Consider the following 20,751-nt stretch of genomic DNA (forward strand, 5'->3'; position numbering starts at 1 on the left):
ACACAGGAACAGTTTAGATGTGGGTTTTGACAAATAAAAATATGCACAAGATCGGTTTCGGTAACGGCTGATCGTGAGAAAAACAATCAGTGATCGGGATCGCTCCCAAAAAACCTGATCGGAGCATCTCTACTAACAGTGGGTAGAGCTATTGAATCAAATGTAAATTATTGAATAAAATGTAAAACCGTCAACAGCTTGTAAGTATTAAGTTGACTACGGACCATTTACAGCCTTTTTCAGGCTAGACTGCCTATGTTTAAAACAGGTCGGTGCACAGCCACTGCACCGACCACTGAGTTGCTTGTCATGAAAATCCACTTTAAAACAGTGTAATCGCTTGTTGTAGTGTAGAAAATCACAACAACACCAGACCAGGCAGCGCACAGCTTCGTCCTCCGGCAACTTCTCCATTGTAAACAATTGGGACTCAATTTCCCATAAACCGGGCCTTTGCATGCCGGAGCGAAGGACCTTTTTGTGATGACGTCATCAAAACGTGTCTCATATCCCATTCTATCTGGTGGATTGCCCGTATTAAAAACGTGGATTAAACAATGAAAACATTACTCGGGCAACTCGCAAACCTCAGGATAAGTGTTTAGAAGTCACGTACATCCCCTGTTTCTTGATGCTGATGCTGAAAAACAAGACGCTCTTGAATGTTCCAGAATTTAAAACAAACGGCAGCAGATACGACGTTTCGACCCTCCCTTGTGGTCTTTTTCAAGTGTGACAGCTTGTCACTGTAATCAAAGTATCTCAAAGTCACCAGAAAAATGAATAGAAAACTACAGTAAAACAATTTGACTTTTCTTGGTAGTCTTAAGTGCTATTACTGTATGTTGAGGAAACTCTACACACACCAGTAGTAACAACTTGGTAGTACTAGTAACAACGTAGAAACATTAACTTTTGCATAATTGCCTTTTGCTCTACAGTTTTGATGCATTTAACTTAAAGTATCTTCTTGTTTAACAGGAATTATAGACATACAGGTGACAGGTGACTTGGCTACCAAAACACTGAGGCTAATGGTATACGCATGTGAATATGAATACCGGTACTGCAGTTTAATCCAAGCCAAATGTTTAATTCAAAAACCTGGATAGCAGACAGTCCAGACATACCGGTATGCTATTACTAAATTACAGGAGGGTGAAAGTGGCTTAAAGTTCCTTAATATGAATGCTGTGGTTTACAGCTAATCATAGTGTAATGTTTTATTCATAGAAGTGACTCGCAGACAGTTTTCCCTGCTTAGCATAATGAGTTGGTGTGTGAAGGTGGAGAGCTGTAACTCTGTGTATGAGACAGACTCTTGGCTGGTACTTCATGTCAACATTGTCCATGTGTAGGTGGGGGTTGTCTGTCTGTATGTGTGGGAAGTTGATGTGAGGGTTGCGTGTGTGCGTCTACTGTACATGTGTGCCTATTCACTACAGCCAGTATTTGTGTTTGAAGTTAACAAGCTTTGTACAGTAGACCTACTGTATGTGTGTGTGTTGGTCTCCATGCATTTGTGTGTGTAAATACAGTATGAACGGTATGCGTGCGTTTATTCTTGCTGCAGACGTTATTACTGTTTATCCATTTAAGTGGAACTGATCAGCATGCTGTATCCATGGAAGAGAACTATGCAAACAACATGACGTACTTTATGCTGGTGTGAAATCAGACATTCACATCTGTCTTTGAAAAACACTTTATAGTTGTTCCACTGTGTCGTGTGTGTGTGTGTGTGTGTATGTATGTATATATATATATATATATATATATATATATAAAATCTATCTCAGTGCTGAACTGGGCCTTCTGGAGTTATATCGGTTATCAGCTGTAGTTCTATTATGAGTATGGTACCGTAAACATCACTAGTTGTACCCATACTGGGTCTACAGTTCCAGGCTGTATCTAATACAATTCAGTATAGGCTACCATGCTGTAGCCATGCTGTGAAACTGTTATGCTAAGTAAAGTGGAGAGATGTAGACCTTGTTCACAAATGCAACCAAGTATGGCCCTCTCTAGTACAGGGGTAATATAAAAAGTATATAAGGGTTCTCAACGGTTTTGGCTGGGCCCCCCCCGGAAATGCTTTGGCCATGTCTCGCGACCCCCGTTCCGTCCCGCCTCCAACCCCCAATACAAACTGACAAAATTACCGTAATAATAGAGAAAATATATCATAAATGAATACCAGATATAATCATTAAGGAATGTTTAAGCATGTAATATGTGTACAATGTAAACTCTTCATTTCCATTTCCCCAGCTATTCAGTTTTTTTTAAAATAATTTGGGACCCCCCCAAAATAACTTGGCGACCCCCCCGAGGGGTCACGACCCACGAGTTGAGACCCCCTGCTCTACATACCAGCACTACTGTACTTGCCGTTTCATCACTGTGTGGTTTCTGTACACTACAGTATCTGTACTGTCCTGTATTAGGCCTGAGTGTGGTTCAGTAACACAAGTGCTAGTAACACAGTACAGTGCTAGTATTTTTCAACGACTGACATTTTCCGATTCAGTATCAATTCCATGCCCGCCGGTTAAGAGTGATCTTACTGAAAGGCAATGGTGTATCTAAGGGAATGCCTTAGATATCTAAGGGTATGCCACCGACTGCAGTATGGACTGAACACTAATTAACGTTTAGCCTAACACCGATCATGCCATTGCCGTAATCATATCGGAGCCAAAATAATCCCCCTAGTCTGGTCTGTGCTTGTTGTGCCTGTGTGCAGCAGTGAGTGGGGAGATTACATGGATGCATCAGATGGAGCATGTGCACAACGTAGGGCCACGGTAATGTAGCTTTAGTGCTGTGGCCAAATGGGTCAGTGTGACATTAAGGCGTGTTGGTACACAGTAAACATGGTAAACGATGGTTTAGGACTGTAGGGATGACAAGGAACAATCTTAATTTTGTTCATTACAGGTATTTATGCAGAACATACTGTACTGTTTCACTATGGATCCCTTTTAGCCCTTTAAAAACTATTTGTTTTGTTTTTATGTCGGATATTAAAAACTATCGCAGATATACAAGCTCACCGCACGTCACTTTGTGCCATGCTGCCATCTTGTACATCTGCTATTTTTGAACATTTTTGAAAAATCTTGAAAGTGAGAACTATTGATTTAGAAGGCATTCGTAGAATCAACCTCAGGTCTTAATGGGTGGACTAATTGGACAAAATGGGTGATAATTAAAAATTAAATCCATCTTTGCTATAGTTTTGTCACTTTTGCCAGACTAAAGTTATGCATCATAATTGTGAAACGTGTTGTTGTTGCCAATAGAAGCAGTGTTTTTAGACTGGTTGGTTGCGTCTGTGCCGGGTTAATGCACTTTCCCCTCTGGTATTCCATTCTGTTCAGTTCAGTTCCGAGCTGAGAGAGTGATGGCCAGCGTCACTGCTTGGTTACCGTCACTATGGTAACGCTGAAGTGGAGGGACACGAAAGGGAGGGGTAGGGTGTTGAGAGGACAGACGTCACAGGTGCATGCATGAAAACACACATGCACACACATACCTGCAATCATCATTCTGCCTTTCTCCCCCCACACACACACACACACACACACACACACACACACACACACACACACACACACACACTCTCTCTCTCACGCACACACAGGCTTGAGGGCAGGGCTATTGCATCTATCAATCACGCAGGACATAAATTGTAACCAAGGCAACCAGAGGCAGCAGCAGCAGTACCATTCAGCCCACTGGTCCTTTACGATCCAATGTCTGCATCACTGAATGAATAATATCTGTGCATTTTTCATCACAGATGTGGCTGTCGGTCGTCTTTATCTCAGGTTGTTTGTGATGATAGCATTTTATGTTCTTGGCTCAGCATTTTCCCCAGAGTTACATTTGGCCGCCTCTCCTTTTTTTAACCTACAGTCATACTTTGCATCAAAAGTTTGGAAACTCCCATTATTTCTCCACTTTTATAATACCAATTGGTATTGTATTTTTTATCATTTTAATCGTTGATTAGTCACCTTTACAACGAGGTATAGATTGTAAAGATTGGGCATTAGTGGAATGAGCAACACAGCTAAACGTGTGGGTAGCGCCTCCAAATTAATTGCCAAAATGGCAAGTGCTTGGTATGGATGGTACGGCAGGCCATTCCATCCTCTCCACTCCAAAATGCTGGAGGTAGGCTACTCTGTGATGATCCTGGCTCTGTGGGGGCGAGCGTTGTCATCCTGGAGGATGGGGTCCCAGATTCTGAACATATGGGATCTCCGCTGGCTCCAGAATCTCATCCCGATATCTCATTGCATTGATATTGCCTTCAGTGATGACAACTTCAAGTTCTGTCTTGCCTGTGAGAGAGATTCTGCCCCATATCATGCCAAACTGTTGTGGCTGCGTATGGATCTTCCTCCTGCTACCGAGTTCCCTAACACTATATATAATATATATAATGAAGGAAAAAGGAAACCTATCCTCTCTCTGGTGGAGAAATGCACAGTGACATACAGATCGAGAGACACATAGACATAGACAGCCTTTATTATGATACCTTCAAACTCTCTGCTTCACAAATGGCTCAAAAGACAACAGCGCAGCTGGTCCATATTCACCAATGACATCAGCAGCCTTTAGCCTACTTTGCACTATTAGCCTATTCCAAAGAAGAGTTAGCCCTCCATTCAGTCTCCCATTGTCCCGGCAACCTGGCCCACTTTTCCACAACGACCTCGCCAGTATTTCAGCGCTCTTTAATTGGGCAATAGTTTTGTTGCAAGGTGAACATGCAAACCAGCCATTATCCTTAATAGCTGTGTGAGTTTAGCCAACATGATTGGCTCTGGCCTTGGTGGTCAGAGTGACCGCTTCATGACAGAAAAGCCCAGTTTCAGTCTCTACTGCATACTGTTATGTCCTGTTGAAGTGTCCGTGAAGCTGCAATACAATACAACTTCTTTTAGTGGGGGGAGGTAAAAAAACCTTTAGGATCTCTTCATTATAGCTCAACAGAAATGCCGGTGCTCGCATGGGGGACCAGGGTTCTGAGGAAGAATTATACATTTCACTATATTGTATATATTTTACCATAGTACTTATATAGTATTGTACTCATATAATACATTATGATATGACACGATATTTAGTAGGGGCCAACAGTAGCTATTGTTTTGTTACAACCTGTCTATCACGGTTCAGCTTGTCCTGTATAGCAGCTAGTAGGCTATACTAACTATGATCCGATCCCTGTGCTCGGTGGCAGAACCACCATACAACCCAAGCCCAAGACAAATTTCCCTTGTGGACAATAAAGTTTACCTTGACCTTAACCTTGACCTTGAACCGACCTGTGTCAGACTGTGCCTAACGTAGTCTACTTCTCCCCATGATATCATGTCAATTAGTTTGTGTGCCCTTGTAATCGACAAACTATACTGTAAAAGATAGTCGAACATTGGCCAAATTGTGAATAATATAAAAAAGAAAGAGCCCGCCTGCTTGATTAGTCTACTGTTTGATTGGACTACTGGTTGAGTTAAGATTTGGATGACAATACGTTTGATATCTGGATATGTCTTGACATTTTGTCTCCTTTTTTTTCCTCTTCAGGGCAGTTACCCAGTGTGGGATGATTTCATCAGCAAGGCTGGCAAGTTGCAGTCACAGCTCAGGTAACACACGTTGACACATTTCTCTCTTCTTGGTTCAGGAATGTCCAAAGAATTGTCAAAATTGGTGGATTACTAACACACTGCTGTTTTAGTTACATGTGTACTAACTAACTTACTCCAAATAATGAAGAAGTACTGTACCTTTTTCCTGCTTTGGGGTGCAGGCTAGAGCCTAGAGCCTTTTTGAACTGAAGCCTCGTTAGTCAAAGTGCGTATAGCTAAGTTTCCTTTGAAGTACTAACCTACTATACTGAACCAGCTCAGTGGCCTTGTGGTTAGTTAGTGCCCGCTCTGAGACTGTCTGGGAGGTCAAGGTTCAACCAAAAATAAAAAGTGACCCAATGCATCTCTTCATGTCACTCAGCATCAAGGGTTGGACTGGGGGGTACTGTAGGTTCTTGTGACATGATGTCCATGATGCGATGCACATCAAGCTGCCTCACGCTACAGAAAGGAAGCTCTGGTTCTATGGGCCACATGGCTCAGGAAATGCGCACCTGCCTGTGTGTTCATGTGCTCGTCACGTGCATGCACATGCATGACCCCATAACGCTAACGGTAACCTGTTTACCCTAACCTTAACCCTAAACCTTATAGCTTAAAGGTTAAGGTCAATGGGTCATGGTCCTCACCTATAGGCGTTGGTTCATCTTTTTCCATCCTTCATGAGGTGATCCATGCCTTGAAACGGTAGAAGTGCACGCACGTGCTCACGCATGCACACGCACGCTGTATCATTCATAACCCAGGCTGGTGAAAATCCAATCAGTCTGCCTCATTAAGTGTATAAATGTCAGACGCTCCTCTGGTCCTGTCACCAGCTCTCTGCTCCACTGCTCTGCTGTCACACAGTTTGTAGTGAGAGGTTTACAGTGACACACACACACACACACACACACACACACACACACACACACACACACACACACACACGTTCACACTTGCATGCCTTAGTGACACACATGCTGAAGGTCACACACAAGCTCGCATATTCAGTATATACACACATGCACATAGATGTGTACATTTATACACATCTATGATGAATGAATATGCGCTTGCACTCACTCGCTCTGTCAACTGACCACCTATGCAGACACCCCCCTTGTATTCAGTCAGACACCCAGCGCCAACTGCATGCGCACACGCAGGCGTGCATGTACACACGCAGGCATGCATGTACAGTACACACGCATGCTTGCACTCAGACCGGTGCGTGTGAGCAGGTTGGGCACCTGCTCACAGCCTCACACGCATGCACCCAGTCAAGCACACGCACGCGTCGCACGCGCAAGTATGCAGCTCACCACCCAGCCCCCCCCCCCCCCCCCCCCACACACACACACACACACACACACACACACACACACACACACACACACACACACACACACACACACACACACACACACACACACGATGGGCACTACTCCATTAACCTTGCCAGACTGTGTGAGATTAATGATTGGTCCATAAAGTCGTTATCAGAGCGTTGGATCAACATGGAGTCCCATGAGGCTCTGACGCAGGGACGCAGGTCACACAGGGTCAAAGCTGATTATAAACACATCTCTTCTTCCTCCTCCGTTTTAAGGAGAAAATAATAGTTCCATTCTGATTGTTGCATGCGACTTTGTAAATACATTTATTTATTTACAATGTATTTATTTATTAACTTACTCAGTGTGGCCACTTAATTCAGGTTTAACCACTTAACACTAACACAGACTTCCCGGTCCTTCATTGCCATCCCCAGTTCCCGCTTACTGATGATCAGGGAACGACAGTTTTCTACCTCTGGTCTGCTTTGAGGCAGGACTCAGAGAAGAAGGGAAGATATAACCTCATTGTCAGCTCTGTAGCAGTGGCCGGAAAACTGTGTTCTTCTGGATTGGACTAGTGAAGAAACACGGGGCAGGTTGCCCGTGTTTGTCCGTGTTACATACATATTACATATTACTATCCTAATTTATATAATCTACACTTTCTGATGTCATGGATTGTCTGTTTTTGGTTCGAGACACCATCGTACGATGGAGCGTCAGTCTTCCAGTGTCGGATCCTTCAGGGTGGGCTAAGGTTCATGTCCCCACCATAATTGTATTCATTCACATGTCTCACCATATATGCCCCTGTCCCTTTTGAGCTATTCTCTTCTGCACTGTAACATTCCAGAGTGTTAATTTAAACCAGACAGTGTACAAATTGACCCGAGTTAAAGTGACACACTTTATTTTTTGCGCACTCTGGTCGTGTCTGTTGCTCCACTGACCTCTACTTTGAGTTTCTTACAATAGGAATACATGAATTATTAAAAAGTAATCTCTTTTCCCTGTGCATCTGTCCCAGTTATTATTTCACTTGAAGCAACCTCCCTCTGGGCTCATCATGTTTGATTGTTCATAATGTCTCATGTCACACTATGGCTGACCCGTGTTTCACGATTAAAGACAAATCTGTCAAAAAACGACTTGAGAAATAGATACTGTAGTGACATTCAATTCAGTTTGATTTCCACTTCTATTGATCCTGCACAGTAAAATCCTCAGTGTTAATTTAACCATTTATAACAATAATGGAACCAAAGGGGGACTTATAGAGGTCCATTTGGTTCCATGCGTACAGAGTTAAATGAAACTAAAGGCCTTTTCAGACGGGGAGCAAGTGCCTTGGTAATTCATTTTCAGCGAGAGGCTGGCGATTATTTTGGACGTGCGGAGAAGTTGAGGGACGGAGACGCAAACGGGCGTGGTTGGTCCCGTGAAATTGAAGCATGCATGCTCGTTTCATGCATGCGCTCTCATGCGCCCGTTTGAAACGGCCCTGGAACGCATCTGAGTTTAACCACATTAACCATTATTTTATACTTTAGCTGTTGAAAAATAGCAGATATGCAAGCTCATAGTGCCGCGATATGAGCTTGTAGATCTGCTATTTTAGAAAAATCTTTGAATCTATCTATATCCTTTGACAGCAAACCTTTTGAAATAGAATTCTGGGGGTCCTTGACATGAAAAGGTTTAAGAACCACTGACAGGTTTTTCAGAAAACTGTCAGGATTTAGACATTTTGTAGAATCTGGTCTCGGCTCTTTTGGCCCTCGTTGCCACTGAAGCCCATTATAAATAAAAGAAACAAAATGAAATTCTATTGTGCAATGTGCATGTCGTGTGCATGTCATCATCTGCATACCAGATTAGAGGAATTTTCAAAATATGGAATAAAAAAAATGGGAGGAGGCGTCCTGTGGCTCTGAGTGAGTTTTATGGGTTAAGGATTTCACAGTGCAGGTGCACGTTGCAAGCACAGTTTGACAAAAACCTTGGATGACAATTTACTAATGGACCTGTGCCTGGGTGTTAATCACTGGAAGTAGGTTTTTCGGGGGGGTTAGTTGAGTGTGAATAACGATAATTCCAGATTAAAAGACCAGATTGGTCATTGAAATCCGGATTACAACGGCATGAGGGGTGTGACCTTGGTTTATTTCATCACGTCAAACTGTGTGAAATGCATGCATGGCATTGCTGCTACCTTCTGCTACTTACTGTACTGCTGCTTTCTTTAACCCATTAAATGACCACTTTTCAACCTACCGTATACAGTATCTTCATATAATTGGTCCTCACTATCTGTGAGGACCTCTACTCTTATCTGTGTCTCGTAGGAGGGCTGTGGGCAGTTCAGAAACCTGTACAACAGTGACATTATCCATGGGGAATCCAACTGCAGGCTTTCTATTCCTGAAAATATGCAATGCGAAAATGGAAGCCATTCTTCTCACGATAATACAAATCTAAATATATATATTTTTTAAATGTTGTTTTAAAATAAAACTACCTAACGATGATGTCACTGGTGGAAGGGTTTCTGAACTGCCCTTCTATGAGACACAGATAGAAAACAATTGTGCTATTTTATCATGAACATTAGTGAGGACTAATTATATATGAAGATAAATTGAAAAGTGGTGAAGTGGTCCTTTAAGACCTGAGGCCCATTCTACAAATGCCTGGTGAAATAATAGTTTCACCTACTTCTTAACACCTGTAAACCATGCAGTGACATGATAATAATATAGAAATATCCGCATTGTCATGCGTATGTTTATTTACTGTAAATTGAACATACACATTTGGTTGTCAACCCCTCGATAAACTTTGAGGGAATAATCCCTATACATTTGATGGAGCCAGGATTTGAGTCACACCAGGAAATACAGATCTTCACACGCAGTGAATATTTTAAGTAACGGCTAAGTAATGGTGAGCTGTGTTATTAAGCTGTCGTATGTTCTGATGCCAAACTGTCGTTTAGAAGATCTTGTTCTATTTCTGTCTCTCCAGGACGACGGTTGTCGCGGTAGCAGCCTTCCTGGATGCCTTTCAGAAGGTGGCTGACCTGGCGAATAACAGCAGAGGTACGATGGGGAACGAGAGACTGTGTGTGTGTGTGTGTGTGTGTGTGTGTGTGTGTGTGTGTGTGTGTGTGTGCGCCCTTTGAGATGTCCTCATCAGTAATAGGGCTAGATGATAGGTGGGTGGTGAATGAGGATGATCAAGGAGATGAAGGCCTGTCAGAAGCAATACATTCTTCTGGTTCCTGCAGTCACCAAGCTTTTTTCCCCCTTTTTTTTTAAATACCGTAACTAATACTGTGGTTGAAAGGCAGGTTGACTGTTTTCACCCTAGAAACGAATGCCTTAAAAAGTGAAACAGATCCTTGATTTGACTATGTACTTTGTATTAATTACGATTGATTACTGAATTGAAAATGGTGGACCCTCTCTTGTAAACAAGTGTAATACTTTATGGTGTCGTCCACTCACAGTTGACAGTTGTCATGCATCTAATGGTAGCGTACGCTAACCTAACCTGTTGTATGGAGAAGTATAAAGTATCTGTAGGCGGGACGGGTACCTCAACAAGACCGTGAATTAGAAAGGTCTTGGTGTTTCTCTATCAGAAGATAGTATAGATATACTTAACTTATACTTAGATAATATCTAAGTATAAGTTAAGTATATTATACTTAACTTCAAGCCAGATTCATAGTGTTAAAATGGTCCACAACTGTTAATGTTCAGAATTCAAATGCAATACTAGCAAAAGTAGCAGATCTATAAGTTTGAAATGCATCTCTTTGCTCCGCGTTTCGAGCTTGTGAATCATGCTACCTTAAAAAAAAAAAAAGGATTTGGGCTTTTATGCTTTTATTTATAGGACAGTACTGAAATGGGGAGAGAGAGATGGGGGAGTGACACGCAGTAACGGTCATCGGGATTCAAACCCGCCACACGCTGTCAGGCTGCTAGGTGCCTGGACCGCTACGCCAGCCCACCCCGGGAACTGCTACTTTTGATGCTTTTGCGTAGTATGATCAAGTATGGCATTCATTTACGAGGGGAAAAAAAGAAACACAAAGAAAGAAAAATAATTTGGTGATTCTGCCCGACAAGTCGACAACAATATGCTATAGTATTTTTTTATTATTTTTTATATATTTTTTATCCCACGATTTTGTAACCCATTTTTTACCCCTGTGTCAATCATCTACTGTGATCCTGGGCTCTACACACCCTCCGCCAACCTGGGGAGAGCAACAGACTTAACTCATGCTTCCTTCATGCTTGAGTGTCCAAGTTGCTCCTTTACACCTGACAGGGGGGAGTTTCCCTGGTTGGACGTAGCACGTGAAAGGAACACGTTATTCCAACCAGTTCCTTTCCCCTCCATCAGGCGCCCCGGCTGGCCAGGGGGAGGCAGTTTAGAGACCAGGATTACTGCATGTTTTTGTGAGGGTACCTACCCTAGGGGACACGGGGAGAACATGCAAACTCCACACAGAAAGGCCCTTTCGCCAACCCCGCCTTCGGGTATGCTATAGTATTTTCACGTGTAAATGACTGGGAACTAACGAGTGCAAGTGGGGAGAAGTCTACGCACAAGAAAACAAACCCAAATATAAATGTGTATGTGTTGAGGCAAGGCTTTTAAACGACAACCCAAACACGCACACATGCACACCTACAGCGAGGTGGCTAGGCTATATCAGTAGCCTCTGTCTCCTTATCTGTGTACCTGTACGGCGAGATAAAATTCATAGAATATAGAATTAGAATTCAACTTGTGAGTCCATATCACCACCCGCTTTACTGTATCACATTGACCGACTCCACCAGCTGCCTCATTTCCATAGATATCAGCCTCTCTAGGAATCCATTTACATGGATGAAGAGAGTGAGAGAGAGAGCAAGGGGCAGGTTAAAAGGTATGGAGCGATTGGAAGTGACGGCCGGGGCGTGCATTTTGGAGGAAGGGATGGTGAATGAGGGGAATAGACAGAGAGTGGGGCTGGGATTAATGGAAACATGGAGAGAAGGGAATAAAGAGGATGCTATAGGAGGGTAGATGGATGGAGAGAGTGGAGGAATAGAGGTGAAGAGGGATGGAGGCTGCGAGTGAAAAAAAGAGGGCTGGAGGAAGAGAGGAACGGACGAATGGACGGAGGCCATTTGCTGTGTCTGCCATGTCCAGGCCACCCAGCAGCCTGCTGCCTGGTCCTCATGGCAACAAGGATGGAAATCACTCTGTCCCTTATTACAGTATCCATCTATTCGCTCTGTCTGCATTAGTCTATCTACTGTATGTGTCTATTTGTGTCTGCCTGTTGTTTCTGCTTTATTTCTATGCCTATTGCAGTGCTCATAACATATTTTATACTACCCACCTATGGTTTCCAGGTGGTTTGCATAATACATTAATCAAACGGATGTTCGGCCCGTTAAGTAATCGTTCCTCCACATGCATGCCACACACACACACACACACACACACACACACACACACACACACACACACACACACACCGCGGCACCTGCACTCAGTATCCCATAGACAGAGCCACTGTAGACAGAAGGCTACAGTGGGCCTGGCGCTGTTATTGTGCCAGCCTGCGGTTGCCATAGCAACCTGGGAGGATACCGTCCTTAAAGGGCCGGCGAAGGCTGTCAGTATGTCCTAGTATAACCTGGCTGGAGGGTAGAGTAGAGTGGAGGGTTGGAGAGAGGAGGAGAGGAGAGAGAGGAGCATAGTGTGCAAACGGATGAGAGAACGGAGGAGAAAAGGAAATGGGGATGGAAAGAAAAGAATGAAAGAAGAACAGGAGAGGGGTAACACTAGAGGTATAGAGAGAAGAGAACAGAAGAGGGGAAAAGACAAGCCAAAAAAAAGAAATGAGTGGAAGTAGATATAGAGGAGATGTAGAACAGGAGGAGGGGCATTATTTTGTACTTGTACTGCGATGTTGTCATGCAGATATAGAGAAGATTGCCACTGTGCACGTTCAGATGCGTCTGTCGTACTCCCCAAATTCACGCCTGTCACTTCCAATGGCTCCATCCCTTTTAACCGACCCTCTTGCTCTCTCTCTCTCTCTCTCTCTCTCTCCATCTGTGTACTATGTATCTGTCCATGGCATCATACTGTGACGCATTGTGAGCTTGCCTATATTCACTCATTTTTACATTTATTTTCACCTATATGACATGGCCAAAATAGGGATTGATTATCAATCTTTTATTTTAATAAGTATTAGATTATGGATCAAATTCGTTTGATTAACTGTTGCACACCTGCCGAGCACCGCAGAATGGAAGGTTGAGATCGTAGAGAAGAAAGATGAGCAGAAGGGAAGAAAGAGTAGAAAGTGGATTTAACCCATTTTGACCTGAGATCAGATTCTAAACATGTCTTCTACATCCTGACAGTTTTCTGAAAAAGCTATGTTTCTATGTCAGTCGTTCTTTGATTTTTCAAAAATAGCAGACCTACAAGCTCGTAGCACGCTATGAGCTTGTAGATCTGCTATTTTTCAATAGCTAAAGCATAACGTAATGCTAACACCAAAAGGGGTTCTCGCCCAAATCCTCCTGCCTGTTATGTTACTCTCTTTGAAGTGTATACAGTATGTATTGCGTAGATACCGGTATACATGTCTTCAAGTCTTATCTGAACGTGATGTACTCAGAAACCTTCAGTTTAACAGTATTCAACAGTATAACATCCCCCCGGTGGGTTTGCATACGTGCTATTGGAACATGCACATCAAATCGCCAGGCTAATTGTTGGTTGTAAAATCCCAGGGGTAGCCTGCAGTGGCCATAAAAAAAGACTTGAGCCTGATTTATACTAGATCTACACGCTCACAACGGGTCGCAGCGTGACGCTGTGTGAGTGATGTAGATCTGCTATTGTCAGTGACTGTACACGCTCACAACGGGTCGCAGCGTGACGCTGTGTGAGTGATGTAGATCTGCTACATCTACACGCTCACAACGGGTCGCAGCGTGACGCTGTGTGAGTGATGTAGATCTGCTATTGTCAGTGACTGCACGAGCTGCGCGACACCCACGCGCGGCCAAGTAGAACTCAAAATGCTTTATTGGCCAGATGTTGCATGGAGGCTGAAATATTCCCAATATGTGGTGGTTATAGTTGCGGTCGTGTGTGTGTGTGTGTGTGTGTGTGTCAGGGGGTGGGGGGGTTATGGCATATGGAAATGGTATGAGTGTAGCACAGTTTAGACCCCCTTCTTAGGTTACAGTCCCTGATTTGGTGTAGTTTCCAATGACTACTGGCTACCATGAGACAGTCTGAAGGACACAGCATCTCAGGAAAGGACAGTTGGACATTTCACATCCGTGTTGCAGCATGTGGAGACGGTGTGAGGGCGCTGCGATTATTTGTGCTGAATACTGCTTGTAGTGCACAAAGTCATACATGTAGACACGGGTCCAAAGACATCTTTGGACATCTGTCGATCCAAAGCCCACACCGCCGTCTTTGGACGTCTGCTGTGTTTTCTTTAGTTTTTACATTAGATACAGGGAAACAGGAGATCACGCTTCTTTGGTTCTCCATTTTTGGCCATTTTCAGTGGACAATAACTAGAGAACCGAGGGTCGAAATGAAAAAAAAAAATCGAATAAAAAGTTGCGGAAGCACAGAGAGAGAAAACCTCTGTGTACATTTCAACGATCGACGGATCAATCGAGATAAATATTCGGTGACTACTGAAAGAAAAACAAAGAATTGCTGGCAGGGGCTGAATTATTTATTTACTCACTGGCAGTAAATGCATTGAGCATTAGACTTAACTGTTACTGTTATTGTTATCGTGGTATAACCAACAATATTAACGATACAACCCATATTAAGAAAAGTTTCCTTTTTGTCTTGTTTCGGCCTTTCGCCGTTTTCACAGGGCAAGCTTCGGTCTTCACATCATGCTGGTTTACATTACATTACTAAGATCAGTATTCTGCCATAAACACAGTGAACAAGGACAATGTCCCTGTCAAGGATATTTGTGGCAAAACAACAGAAAGTAATGGTTGTGGTCTTCACAAACACATACATATTTTATGAAGTCTGGTCAGCTTTGTGGCTGCGAATGCAACATTAGCCCTTCAACAACCATGAGAGATGTAGAGAAATTTTAATAGTGTCCCTTTAATGGGCTGCTTTTATTGGGATGTAACGACGCATTGTGACACAGTTAATCGATAGAAAATGTGACGATTCAAATATGTGAGTTAAAAATGTTTGTTCACCACACACACACACAGGCACACATGCATGCGCGCACGCATGTATGCACTGTGCACAATTTGACAGTGAATAAATGTCATTATTTCTGATCTGGTGGTGTGGTATGCCTGCAGACGGGGCCATGCAGAATAAAACACTCTGTTTGCTTGAACTGGCCAAGCCTGAAAAATAGCACATTTACAATCTCGTAGATTTCTTGTCAATCTGCAATGTTCGATGCGCGACACCATCAAACGACAGAGTATACAGTACATTAAACACAACCAGAGCGTGAACTCGGTATTGTGAATCGTATCGAATCGTCGATTGAGTGACTCGTCACATCCCTAGTTGGAATTTAACGAGGCTCTCCACAGTTCAAGTTCTCTACGAAGCATCAGAACACCATGTTTATACTTGCATGAAGCACTCTTCCCCATTAGCAGAGAGAGAAGGCGCCGCACAGATAGCATCTTTTGGCATCTCCTTATTGGATGAGCTAATCTTAACCACAGATATGAGTGAGCACATATCTACCGTATCAACACCAGCAGGAAATATTATCTTTCAATACATCCACACTTAGAAACATGAAAGTGACTTGCTAGTTTGGCTTCTTCAGGAGAAACAATGATGCCATTAGAAGGTAAAACTCAGTGGCCTCTAGCTTGAGAGAGGTGAATGTCTGATGTTTATCGTCTGTGAAACTGATGAGTTCACAAGTTTGAGACAGTGGAATCGGTACGACTGGCGCCCAAGTATTAAAAAAGCGAATGAAAAAGGGACAGTCCACCGCAAGCAACACTGGCTTTTAGTGCATTATTTCACCTACTGGTTCTGTGTTCTATCCAGTTCTATGTGGTTTTCCAAATAAGATGATGTAATAGTTGTTTGTCAGTTAGATATGCCTGTCAATGGTGCTAATGCATTAGTCAAACATGCACATATTCAGCAGAGTATTGCTGCCACATAAAGAGCACCAGATCCACAGTGACACTTGGCTCACAATACTTGGGAATCTTGGCACCGACATTAGTTTTCAATAGTTCCTGCATGGGACTTTGAGGAAACAATGTAAATGTCGTTTTTTGTTTTCTTTTCACAAAGTAATTAAGTTAAATCGGAACTTCGGAAGAGTGGACCAGTTCAACTACCACACCTTTTTCTACTCAGAAACAGAAAGTTGGTTTTATAAGTTAGCATTAGCATTGAATGACTACTACTAGTGACTATGCTGTTAGCCAAGCCTAAAAGTCTTCTTGACCGTCAGTGTCATAACAGCTCTATATTACCACATATTCCCTTCCTTATATTTCTGTGTAATGTGATCATCTTGACCACTGTCGGTGGTCAAGAGGATCAGGAGCACAGCAGGAGACTCCTTCCGGATTCAGGAGTGTTGGCAGCCCTGACTCACTGACCAGGTCCTCTTCAGGTCCTCTGAATCTGCACTGTTCTTCTCTCATATGCAGCTTTCCGCAGTGATTTGACCGAGTTGTCTTTGTTTATTGGTTTTTTTCACAGAAGCATTATTTAAATACTGAGTTTGAAAAATAATAAACCGAGTTGTCTTTTTCCATCATCAATTCACTATTGCTGTGTTTACCCGACGCTCGTCATTTTGTTAATTTGTTCTAATCATTAATTTGTGATGCAGTCACGCTGTGACAGGCTGTCTGTCCCGTCTGTGTTTTGAGGTGTACGCATGCATTGCGCTGCCCCCAAATGGTGTTTTGTATTAACAGCAGCTGCAGGCGCAGTCTAAATGCGACCACCTCTCGTCTAAAGCGTGTGTATTGAGAGGACAGCCCGGCGCGTCATAGACATATATATCCAACGTAAAATTAGACGGGCTACAGATGCTTGCGCACGAACATGTGACATGCAGTAACCAATCAGGAACATTACACGTAGAACATTTTTTATCAACATTTGACATTTCATGGCTTATATTAGCCTATTATAATTGTTACTCACTATTAGTGGTACTATTATATAATATTTACGTTGGTGGCTTGCTCATTTTAAATAGATTAGTCTGGTGAGGCTGCAGACTTCATTTCTCAATTTGATTCAGGTCAGTGGGTGGTGGTGCGGCGCACCAGTGCCCCCTATGGACGCGTCACCACTGCCTTAGAATGTAGAAACTAGTCAAATACGCGATATACAAAAGCCTACACGGGTTGTGCAGTTGACGCGCTGTGATTGACAGCCTAAACCTAACCTTAACCTCAGTAAAACTATACCTAGACCTAACCTTAACCTCAGTAAAACTATACCTAAACCTAACCCTAACCTCAGTAAACTTAACTTGCCCGGGGGCGTGGTTATAAGCACAACCCGTGTAGGAATTAGTATGTAGCTTCAAATACACCTTTGAAAATGTGGCAAACACCTAAAAAACAAGATTGTCGTACTGCTGACACCGTTACTGTACATCCATCCATGCCTGCTGGTCCTAAGGGAACGTCTGCTTGTCAGAGAGAAATATTTCTCTTCTGGAGTATCTCTGGTTCAAGTTGTTTACCACAAGGTCATCAATTATTCCATTAGAGCCTGCTGAGTGGCCGTCTATTGGCTAATTAAGTCATGGCTGAGGAGTAAAGCCTAGGTGTCTCTCTGGAATGACTCTCTCTCTCTCTCTCTCTCTCTCTCTCTCTGTCTTTCTTTCGGTCTCACTCTCTTCTTTTCCTTCACTCTATCTCAGGCTGTTACTGTATGTTTTCCCCCCTCTGGTGTCATTTGGTGCTTTTCCATTGCATTGAACAACTTCACTCGACAAGCTTGGTTTTCCATTTCACATACAGTAGGACCCCCGTAGTCTAGCTGAGGGGTTCTCAACGTTTTTGGTTGGGGACCCCCGGAAATGCTTTGGCCATGTCTCGCGACCCCCACCACCAATACACACTGACTGCAAAAATAACCTAGTAATAGAGAAAATACATCATAAATGAATACTGAAACCAGATTTAATCATTCAGGAAAGTTTATGCATGCTACACGTACTATGTAAACTCTTAATTTCCATTTTCCAGCCAGATTTTATATAATTAAATCTCGCCAAAATAATTTGTCGACCCACGGGTTGAGAACCCCTGGTCTAGCTGGTCGTCAGAGGCAGCGACATCCAACCCATTGCATGGAAGAGTGCTACACAATGCTAAAGTTTAAGCTAATGCTGAAGGCCTGGGCCGTGGTTCAGCGGTCCAGGCACCTTGGCCGGGAGCCCGAGCCTGGCAGTGTGCCGTGGGCTCCACTCCGATCCCGACGGCCTTTACTGCATGTCATCCCCCCATCTCTCTCATTTCCTGTCAGCCTACTGTCTGTCCCTCTATAAAAAATATAAAATAAAGGTGAAAGCCACAAAAAAAAACCATAAAAAACCCATAAAAAAGCTAATGCTGAAACTGTTTGGAAATTATCTCTATTTAACCTACAGGTACAGTTCAGCAACAGTTTCTGATAACATTTTACGTGACAAATGGGCCATATTGGCTCAATATCAATATTGATTCATTTCACATTTAGGTTAAAAGTTTACCAGTAAAGGGGAGCTTGTATACAGTGTGGAAGAAATGATGTTATGCTGGTTGTTTATATGTAACCTTTATTCCAGTACATTACAGTATGTTATGTTGTTCATCTTATGTTGTTCATCTTTGTGCCCTATGATACACAAAGAGCCAAGATGTCTCTCTGAGGCCTGATATCTATTGTTTATGGTACAGCTTGCTCTTGCAACAATGGCCTGATTCCTTGTGCTCGTGGTTGAACGACTGTACCACAGGCCTATGTGTACATCTCCCCTGTCCACCCATGTATTAAAGCACCAACCCCACCGCCTTCGTAGTAGTGCCTCTGACCCTGTTTCATTTACAATTACTGACTGACCGTGAATTCCACCACAGCAGTGTAGGGAAGTCCGTCATAATGTAGTGTGCTACCACGCCAGTAATGGTTCTCTCTGATGAGTTTACTCTGCTGTGTTTTCATGTCACCTGAACAAGCATCTGCGGATCTTACATGATGTTATTTCCATGCCTGTGTTGTTATCTACGGTCCTGCTTGAGATTAATTGTACAGGCATTTTCTGTTCTAACCGCTTTAATACCTTGTTTTGTTTTTAATCTCACTGTATGTAAAGCACTCTGTGAGATCTCTCTGTGTAGAGTGCCATATATAAATAATACCTTTTGGTATCAACTCGGTTGGCCTCAAAGATGGGGATACCAAAAAAGGCAAGTAGAGTTGTTTATTAGGTTGAGCCAGTTCTATGCAATGAAAAAGCTTCTTTCTTTCTTTCTTTCTTTCTTAATTGGATACCACACACACTCTCCCTCCTCCCCCTATGTCCTTAGCTATGTGTTACCATACCATCAATCCGAGAACCCATCGGCAAAAAACAGCAGCCTCTTTTCCTTTGAAGTCAACAGTTTGTCTTGAGAGACTACCATACCATAGGCTCCAGTGGGTAACCTGAGCTCTACTGTCTGTCTGCCCAGTAGCTGGCTAACTTGCTATCAAATATAGCCTTAACCAAGGACTTCACAGCAACAATTTGCAGTCTAAGCAAACCAGGATTTATATACTGTATATTCTCTTAACAACTTGTTAAGATGCTAAATGAGCTGTGAGCCAACTTCTGCTACAGAGGATAGCCCATTCCAGCAATAAAATATTATTCAGCACTGTATGACTTATTTTATGGTCCCGTGTGGGGAGCAAATTCCTCATTTTGGTCTCAGACCCAGATTCTGGTCCAGGCTGAGTCAGTTTAAGCTGAATGCTGGACATATATTTCAATTTAAACTTCGTAAAGAAGAGTTTGATTAACCAAATTCCAGACCAAATCAAGAAAATAGAATTAAGAACAATATCACTCATCACGCAGTATTTTGTAAAGTTGTGTCAAATAGGGCTGCTTCGATTATTCTCTGTGAATAGCTAGAAACAGAAGAAATTGTGTCATGACACATTGGTAGTATCTATTTTTGTATAACTACTGACCTACACTACGACTACTTTCACCACTATTCAGGTGGCCCATGTTGCTATTTACAGTGACTTTTAGTTTTGGTTTTCAGTTCAAAATACAGCCATCAGTTATTACCACTTCACGATGTCTTAGAGATGGTGGGTAATAGCCACATTTTGCTTGAAAGGTTTGGTTCATACAGTACTCTCTTATTTAAACTACAGTGACTCGGGCAATGTACCACGACCAGCAACCTTTTATATAGATTTCACCAGAATTTGGGGGAAGTGGAACCATTATTTTCCCCCTCTCCATTACATCCGTCTTGGATTAGAACCATGGGTGGGTGGGGTCATTCTCGCCGCAGGGGCACCAGTCACTGTAAGCACAGCTCAGCTAAGTCCTCATTGCCAGAATGAAATACAACAATTTCTACTGAAGACGTAAACAAAAGTTGTTTAGTTGACCTTTGTTTAATTAGGTGGATTGCACAGTCCATAGTGAATATATTGTC

At 42.8% G+C, this 20,751-nt stretch overlaps 1 protein-coding gene across 2 annotated transcripts in view; it reads left to right on the forward strand.

Annotated features, from left to right (window-relative positions):
• The window catches only part of LOC308332388 (protein MTSS 1-like), an 80,246-nt gene that overhangs the window by 2,870 nt on the left and 56,625 nt on the right, over nt 1–20,751 (forward strand). The window contains exons 2-3 of one of the 2 annotated variants that reach the window (XM_080788274.1): nt 5,611–5,672; nt 10,019–10,092. In XM_080788274.1, coding sequence (XP_080644400.1) covers nt 5,611–5,672; nt 10,019–10,092 — 136 coding nt within the window. Of the gene's footprint in view, nt 1–5,610; nt 5,673–10,018; nt 10,093–20,751 lie in introns of those variants that run through there. The other variant, XM_080788275.1, reaches the window with a different exon arrangement.

The sequence above is a fragment of the Protomyctophum bolini genome (assembly GCF_963924005.1).
Source record: "Protomyctophum bolini genome assembly, chromosome: 17".
Classification (NCBI taxonomy): Eukaryota; Metazoa; Chordata; class Actinopteri; order Myctophiformes; family Myctophidae; genus Protomyctophum; species Protomyctophum bolini.